Here is an 8,547-nt window from a genome sequence, read left to right on the forward strand (position 1 = left end):
GAGGCCAGACTGACGGGGCTGAGCTTGCCTCTCGGATGCCACAGCCCACCCCGCGTGGGTCCCAGGTGACAGGACACAGAGTGCTTGGAGGGGGCGCCCTGACAACCCCAAGGGGGCTGGGGCCAGAGGGGCTGCCCCACCTTGAGCCCACTCACTCACTTTAAGAATGTAGAAATGCAGGAAACGAGTATTAGTTCGTGGAGGAGAGTGCGTGGGCCGAGCCAGCAGGAGCAGTCCCCTCAGGCCCACCTCCGGGCTGTGTGGTGTCCTGGGCCCTCCCAGCCTTGGCCCTCGGGGACTCCTTCCCACCCCACCCACCTTAGGAGTCAGCACCTAGTGGGGGTCTCCCTGCCCTCCACAGACGCCTCGGGCTGTCCTGCAGAATGGGCCCCGCAGCCTGGGAAGGGGTGCTTCTGAGGCTGCCCCCCAACTCCCACTGGAGCCTCCGGCAGGCCCAGGGCTAGAACCTGGGGGAGGGAGGGCTGGGTGACCCGCGCTGGCCCTGCCACCTGCATGGAAACCCGTGGCACCCGGAGCAGGGCTCAGCCATGGGGAGCATGGACCCTGGGGCCCCCTGCGGACCTGACTATCACGGGGTCACGTGGACGGCTAGATTCCCCTCCTGAGGATAGCAGGGAGGCTTAGTTAGCTGGTGAACTTGGCTGGGCCTGAGAGCTGGAGGGCCTCCTGGGGGAAGTGCCCAGCGTGATTCAGGCATTTGGACCACTTGGAAGTGTAAGTTGGCTTACAGTTTACTCAGTGTGCTTTCTAGTTCACCACTATGTAGTTTCAGAACATTTTCTTTACCCCTAAAGGAAACCCTATACCCATTAGCAGTGCTCCCCGTTCCTCCCAGCCCTAGACAACCCCTGATGCTTTCTGTCTCTGAATTTGCCCTTTCTGGACGCTTCACATAACACATAAGGGGAAGCACACCATGACTGACCTAGCTTTTACTGAGCATGGTGGTTTCCGGGTTCATCCATGCCAACAGTCTGTGTCAGGACCCTGGACTGCTCGTGCTGCTGATCCAAGGGACACGGCTGGGTGGGAGCAGCAGGAGGGAGAGTTCCCCAGAATGGAGGGGCATCTCCCCGGGGATGTGAACTGAAATACCCTCTGGCTCCTTAGGACAGGGCACCCGCGGGAGGTGATGCTCGCTCTGTTTGGACCTTCAGAGAAGGGTAGAGTCCCCATGTCCTTAGCTGCTGTCACGACATGTTCCTTTAAATCCACTGTGTGGTCCCTACGACAGCCCCACCCTCTGTGTTCCACTAGGCATCCTTCAGCACATGAGGTCATGGCTACATGTGGCCCTGGTGTTGGGTTGCAAGGGACAGAGCTGAGGGCTTCTCCAGGGCAGGTACAAAGGTCTGCCAGCACGTGCCTGTGGAGGGCAAGGACTGACTGTCCCTGAAGGAGTGCCAACGCAAGATGGTGGCACCTGGGAGCATGCGTGGAGGGCCTGCAGCATCCCTGGGGGTCGCCCTGTGTCCTGAACACCTGCCGCACTCTAGCACTTGTGCCTGTGCTCGTCACCTGCACCGCCTGCCTGACCTCCCCGCTGAACACCCGTGGGGCCAGGGGCACCCTGCCAAGGAGCGTGTGTCAGGCACACCTGCGTCTCACCCTCGTCGGTCTAATGGAGCCAACAAAGGGGACTCACCCCCACCCAGACACACACTGCAGCCATTTTTTTTAAGATAAGCAATGAATAGCATGTTAGTTTCTGGTGCGCAACATCATGACTCGTGTGATGTGATCACCACACTTAGATGCATTTTTTTTCCTTGTGATGGGAACTTCTAAGGTCCATTCTCAGCCCCTTCCAAATACGCAGTGCAGCAGTCTTATTGTATGATAATGCCTGTGTGTAATTAGTCACAGTTTCATGTAATGGAGTGCAGTGTTACATTTCCCCTGGCCGCATTAGCAGGCTGGCAGGGCGTCCTCTGGAGCTCCCTGAGATCAAGGCCAGATGGCCCCAGCTGGCCCGGCCCTTCCCTACAGAAGAGAACACACAACACCACGGAGAAAGAGAAGCAAGCTCTGTATGTCCACCTGAGTCAGGAAACAGGACAACATCGGCTCCTGGGAAGGCCCCACCCTCTGCGTCGCACTCCCCGTTCCTCCCAGATGGCATTGCTCTCCCAACACATGAAAGTCATTGACCACAAACAACTGCCCAAAACAACACGTGTTTAGTATCATGGTTTCCTGGATCGGGAGTCAAGCCACAGCTCAGCTGGGTACTCAAAGGCTGCGGTCACAGCGTCTCCTCTGGACGTCCCCTGAGGCTGCCCTGGAGAAGGACCCGTCTAGTCCTCATACAGAGTCGGGGTATCATGTAAGGATGTCTGCCTGGGGCTGCGTCAGCATCCACACGCCACCCCGCCATCTGGGTAACCCATGCAGGGCAGGACTCGGCAGGGAGGCTGGGGACCAGGGGGACCTCAGTGCTGTGTCGCCCTGAGTCAGACCTGCCCTGGGCTCTGGAGACCCTCGGGAGCAGCAGCTTAAGGAGAGCTGTCGGAACCCGGATCTCAGGACAGGCTTCCTGCTGGAGGTACTGGGGTGGCCCACTTAGAATACTGCCCTAGGATTTCCCCGTATTATAGATTTGTTTAATCGGTGGACAGTTCCTTCATAAAGACCACATCACATCACGATTATCTGTATTCGTAAAATGATTCAAGAAGCTGCCCTTTTTTCTTTGTGTTCCGTGACAACTCATCTTAGTAATTTTTGGTTGCTTGACAGTAAGAGTTCAAAGGAATGGAAATACAGATATTAAAACATTATTGACAAAAAAGCAGCATAAGATACATTGATGTGAATCTTTGTTACTAAATTGAAAACCAGCCAAAAAATTGAGATGTTCCTAATAATGTAAAATCAAATAATCTCAAAAGATGGGATATTTACAGCAACATGGATGGAGCTGGAGGGTATTATGCTCAGTGAAATAAGCCAGGCAGAAAAAGACAAGTATCAAATGACTTCACTCATCTGTGGAGCATAAGAACAAAGAAAAAAACTGAAGGAACAAAACAGCAGCAGAATCACAGAACTCAAGAATGGACTAACAGGTACCAAAGGGAAAGGGACTGGGAAGGATGGGTGGGTAGGGAGGGATAAGGGGGGGTGAAGTAGGGGGGTATTAAGATTAACATGCATGGGGGGGTAGGAGAAAAGGGAGGGCTGTACAACACAGAGAAGGCAAGTAGGGATTCTACAACATTTTGCTATGCTGATGGACAGTGACTGTAAAGGGGTTTATAGGGGAGACCTGGTATAGGGGAGAGCCTAGTAAACATAATATTCGTCATGTAAGTGTAGATTAGTGATACCAAAAACAAAACAAAACAAAACAAAAAAAAAGGGGCAGTTCCTGTGTGGTAACCTCCAATGAGTTCTACACAAGGGTATAAAGGGCATATAAAAGTGTAGGCAAAGGGTCTGTTTGTGTTTATACAGAAGATCAAAGCCTAATTGGGCTACCCCAAAAATGAACTAAGATACGATATGAAAAAGAACTTCCAACATCTGCACTCTCTGGAAGACTCATGCCAGAAGATGATCATCAAAAAACCCCAACAAAGATCCACGCACTGCTACAGCTGTAGATGCACTCATCCCACCAGCTCCTGGACTTGCCATGGGAATGAAGGAGATATCTAAGCTGGCCTGTGCATACAGTAAAACAACAAATTTGACTGGATCTATACTGTTGGAACTCAACCAAGAATTAGGAGAAGTGCAAATTGTAGCGCTCCAAAGTCTTACAACTACAGACTATTTATTGTTAAAAGAACATATGGGATGTGAACAGTCCCCAGGAATGGACTGTTTTAATTTGTCTGATTTCTCTCAAACTGTTCAAGTTCAGCTGGACAATATCCACCATATCATAGATAAGTTTTCACAAATGCCTAAGGTGCCTAACTGGTTTTCTTGGTTTCACTGGAGATGGCTGGTAATTACAGGTATGCTTTGGTTATGTAACTATACTCCTATTATGTTAATGTGTGTGCGCAATTTAAGTAGTAGCTTAAAACCTATACATGCTGAAGTTACTCTACAAGAAGATATGTCAAAGAAATAATCAATCTTCCCATGTTTTCTTCCGCCTGCTACTTCTATAGCTTTTCTTCTTCCTGCCTAATTACAACCCTTAAATAGAATTCGTGCCTCATATCAAATTTACCGAGTATCATAATTCTTCCAAGTGGTAAAGATACCTCAAGACAGATGCTGGGCATAGAAGCCACAGGGCATAAATATGCAAAGAAGTAAAAAGCTAACTTTTTCAAACAATAAGGCTTCTCTCTCACTTACCAACTTTACATTTCCCTGTATGGCCCCGGAAGATGACTGGTTAGCCAGAGACGGGTAAGATTCCTCAAGGGAGGAACAACCTAAGACAGGCACAGTCGCAGGGGGGCCATCAGGTGAGAAATTGGGGATCAACAGAGGTGAGGCTTAGAACCTCACCCCCCCGTTCTGAGAGAAATCTTCTGCATACGTGGATGTTTTATTGCCCTGGTCTAGCTTGGATTAACACATAGTCTACAGGCACACACCTGATCATCTACATGTGCTCTCTTACAACACTAAACTATGTTTTCTACCTTTATCTTGTATCTACCTACCACTTCAGCATTTTATTAAAAATAATAATAAAGAGAGAAATGTGGTATCCACATATAAATCAAGTATAAAAACCAAATGAGTATTCATATTTGAACTGACTGTTTATAGTTCATAATGCATGAGCAAAACCGAAAGTTTCTGTGATGACTGCCCTTGTACTGTTCACTATGTAACTTATTCACTATGTAAGAATTTGTTCTCCATGTAAGAACTTGTTTGTTATGCCTCAGAAGATTGGAGACTGACGAAAATTAGGCTTGGGGTGGATTAATGATTGTGCATTGAGCATTGACTCCCCTATACAGAATTTTATTGTCGTTAACAACCATTTGATCAATAAATATGAGAGATGCCCTCACAAAAAAAAAATATATATATATATATATATATATACACACACACACACACACTTCCAATGGTAAAATAAATAAGTAACCGGGATGTAAGTATAGCATAAGGAATATAGTCAAAATATTGTAACAGCTTGGTAGGGTGATAGCTGGTACCTAGAATTATCATGTATATAAATGTTGAATCACTGTGTTGTACACCTGAAACTAATGTAATGTAATACTGTGTGTCAACTACCCTTCAATAAAAAAAAAAAAAAAAGATGGGATACTTAAAAACCCACCGGTGATTCCTCATCACAGCCAGTCCCTGCGGCCTCCCTCACTGGCCGCCTTTCTGTTCCCCACGCATCCCTCACTGCTGCTGCCCTCAAGGGAATGTTTGCTGGGCTCGAGTGACCCCACGAGGTTCACTCAACAGATGGGGAACTCAGAGGCCAAGGAGCACCCCAGCCTGTGCTGGGGGAGCAGCTGGATGGCATGAGGCCAGCCCCAGAGGGGAGCAGGGCTTCTTGGCCCAGGTCCCCGACCCCCGCCCTCCACTCTGGGGCCAGGCACTCACAGGCCAGGGAGCGGGTCCGCTTCAGCCTGAGCGTCCTGGGTGGGCGCCAGGCTGCTGGCCCCTTCTGCAAGGATCTGCCGGATCAGGTCTTCATCTGGAGAGCAGGACATGTCAGGGGTACATGGGTTCCTCCCACCCCAATCCTTGCACAGGGGACCCTCCTGGGGAATGCTAGGAGACCACCCTCCCCAGCCCTGCTCACCAGAAGCTGAGAAGTATTTGGTAGGCAAGGAGGGGCTGACCAGGGAGAGACCGTCGTCTTCTGTGCCCAGCACATGGCCCATCCGGCCTTGCGCCAGACGCTGCAGGGTGCTCCCGATGGATGGGTCACTCAGCAAGTCTGGCCAGTTGAGCGTCCCTTCGCTGGATGGCCAGCACACCAGGCTGTAGGAGACACAGGTCAGCAAGGGGAGTCTGGGGGACACGGCTGCCCATACCCAATTCAAGTCCAGAGACAGGTGATGTGGGACTTCTGAGCAAACGCCCCAGGGACAGTGTGTGGAGACACTCAGGGCCACAGACACTGGACAAGGACACCAGACGCCCACACTGGGACATGTGAGGCATGGCCGACCCGTGCCACGGCTCCCACTTTCTCCAGGGACCCCTACCTTTTAGAATCATCCAGAAATAAGTCATTTTTCATTTGTCCTGCAAAAGCCTGTTGAGAAGTGCAGAAAGCTTCAGACTCTGGGCTGCCCAGAGGCAGCAGGACCCACCCAGCTCAGCCAGGGACCCTGGGGAGCCCCCACCTCAGCACGCAGCCCTGGGAAGGTGAGGAAGGAGCTGTCCAGCACAGATGAGTCCAGGCAGCTGTCCACGTCCAGAACCTGCTGGCCGGAGGGGGTGGAACTCGGGCCCCCAGCCACCTGCAGGGACAGGCTGGTGGTCAGTGGGAGGCGTGCCCCTCCTGAGCAGTCTAGACTTGGCCTGTTCTGAGAACGTCCCAGATTGCACGCATTCCACAGCCGTGCTGTCTGGTACGGCACACTGGCCACGTGCTGCTGTGGGGCACTTGCGATGGCTGATGCGACCGAGGAACAAACATAAACAGCCACAGGCGGCTGGTGGTCACAGGGCTGGACCCCTGGTCACAGCACGAAACCCTCTCTCACGAGATGCTGGACGGGACTTGCCGCAGCACTGGCGGGTCTGCCTGCACGCTCCTGAGGGCGGGGGGCTGCCGTTCCCTCTCCCTGCACTGCCCCCGACTGGCTTTGGGGTCAGCGTAGTGCTGGCCTCACGGGAGTTCTTTTGCGGGTCTCAGCAAGGAGGTCGGTTCCCCTGGAACTGCCTGGTAGAAGCACCAGGAAGGCCAGCCAGGCTGCTCTCTGGAGGAGGTTTTAAACCAGGAATCCCACCCCTTTACTTGCTATGGGGCTGCTCAGACTTTCTGCGCCCTCCCGAGGCCTGGGTAGCGCATCTTCCTGGGAACTTGTCCGGGTTCCCTAAGGCGTGCGCTGTGCTGACGCACAGGAGTCCGCGGGGCCCCAGCAGTGCGCCCCTCAGGGCACCCAGTTTCTGCAATCGATCTCTTTCTCCTCTGGCGGCCCAGTCAAGCACCCGTCAGGGCCGCCTGCCCTCGGGCTGCCACACTGACCACAGCCCTGGGCAGAGGCACCTGCCCCCGCCGCCCCGCCCCCTGGAGCCCCTGCCCCCAGCCCACCCTGCTGCGGGACATCCGGAAGAGGAACAGGATGACTAGGTACACGGGGTAGACAACCACGCTGGACACCAGGCCAACGGCGACCGTGTCGGCACTCAGCGGGATCAGACTGGACACGGGCCCCACGCTGCGTGGCAGGAGAGAAGAGACGCAGGCGGGGTCAGGCTGGGAAGGAGCAGGAAGGGGCGGGCAGAGGTGGGTCAGTCCGACCCCCTAGGCACCCACCTGTAGGCAGCATCTCCCAGGACCCCGTACCACACAGCATTGGCGCCCAGGAAGAGGCAGGTGAGGAGGACACAGCAGGTGGCCCGCTGGACGCGAGTGAAGCGGCTTCGAGGCGGCTGGTCCCATATGGAGAGCCAGATGCGTCACCTGTGGGCGGGCACAGGGTGGCTTCAGGAGGCCCGAGGCTCAGGCCACGCCCCCAGCCAGCGGGCAAAATGGGCCTTACATGCTGCCAGCACCTCCTTCTCCACCAGACCCCCACTGGCCTCAGTCTCTACCGACAGCCAGTCATTGACCAGGAAGAAGGTGCTGCGGGCTGTCTGCAGGTCCCTGACGATGACATGCTGCAGGAACCAGGCGGGGCTGAGCCCTGCAGACGGGGCAGGGGCAGGGCTGCGGGGCGCAGGGCGGGGAGGAAGGGGCAGCAGGCACCACCCGGACCTTTGTTGTCATGCCACACACGGATCTTCCACACGCTGCCCAGGCTGTGCGGGGTGGCGATCTGGAAGATGTCCAGGCTGTTGCGGTGGAAGGCTCTGTCCCCATCTAGGTGCCGGTGGCCGCTCCGGCTCTCCACCCCATAAAGCATGATACCCACGTGCGCCGTGGTACCTGGTGGGTGGAAGGGGAGGTGGCAGGACTCTGGCTGCCTAGGCAAGCTTGTCCCTCTGTTGACCTTCACTCTCAGACCCAGGAAGTCCTCCCTCCACACAGCCAACAGACGCAGACCTCAGATGTCAACCTGTTAAAGGAACGCCGCCGCTGACCGTAGGACCCAAGGGCCAGTCATCGGGCAGGCCGAGCAACTGCGTGCAGGGTACAGTCAGCTGCGAGGTCCACTGGCCAGTGATGTCACACTTTCTCCAAAGTCCACAGGGACTAACCACTGTGCACCCTCCAGTCCCCACAGATTGCCAGACACATCGTGGTGCCTCCTGTCTCCCCGTGACAAACACACGTAGGTGTGCCGCACGTTTTCTTTGGGTGACATGAGAGAACAAACAACACAGACAACACAGACAGACAACGGCTGCAGCCCCGATGTGGCGCAGCACCTTTATTTTTATACTGCCTTCCTCGGACTTCAGCCA

At 54.0% G+C, this 8,547-nt stretch overlaps 1 protein-coding gene across 2 annotated transcripts; it reads right to left on the bottom strand.

Annotated features, from left to right (window-relative positions):
* Positions 1-1,711: 1,711 nt before the first annotated feature.
* Positions 1,712-8,547, bottom strand: LOC130679222 (polycystin-1-like). Of its 2 annotated transcripts, none has more exons than XM_057487737.1 (8): positions 7,898-8,547; positions 7,457-7,603; positions 7,232-7,358; positions 6,318-6,434; positions 6,177-6,226; positions 5,768-5,949; positions 5,566-5,659; positions 1,712-2,004 (listed from the first exon to the last, which is right to left on the bottom strand). In XM_057487737.1, exons 3-8 carry the CDS (start codon positions 7,244-7,246, stop codon positions 1,890-1,892), a joined length of 573 nt encoding a protein of 190 aa, XP_057343720.1. In that variant the 5' UTR covers positions 7,247-7,358; positions 7,457-7,603; positions 7,898-8,547; the 3' UTR covers positions 1,712-1,889. The 2 variants fall into 2 exon arrangements, with proteins under 2 accessions (XP_057343720.1, XP_057343721.1); XM_057487738.1 differs by lacking the exon at positions 1,712-2,004 and adding an exon at positions 2,034-2,302 and having other exon boundaries at positions 7,898-8,538.

Source organism: Manis pentadactyla, chromosome 10, assembly GCF_030020395.1.
Source record: "Manis pentadactyla isolate mManPen7 chromosome 10, mManPen7.hap1, whole genome shotgun sequence".
NCBI lineage: Eukaryota > Metazoa > Chordata > Mammalia > Pholidota > Manidae > Manis > Manis pentadactyla.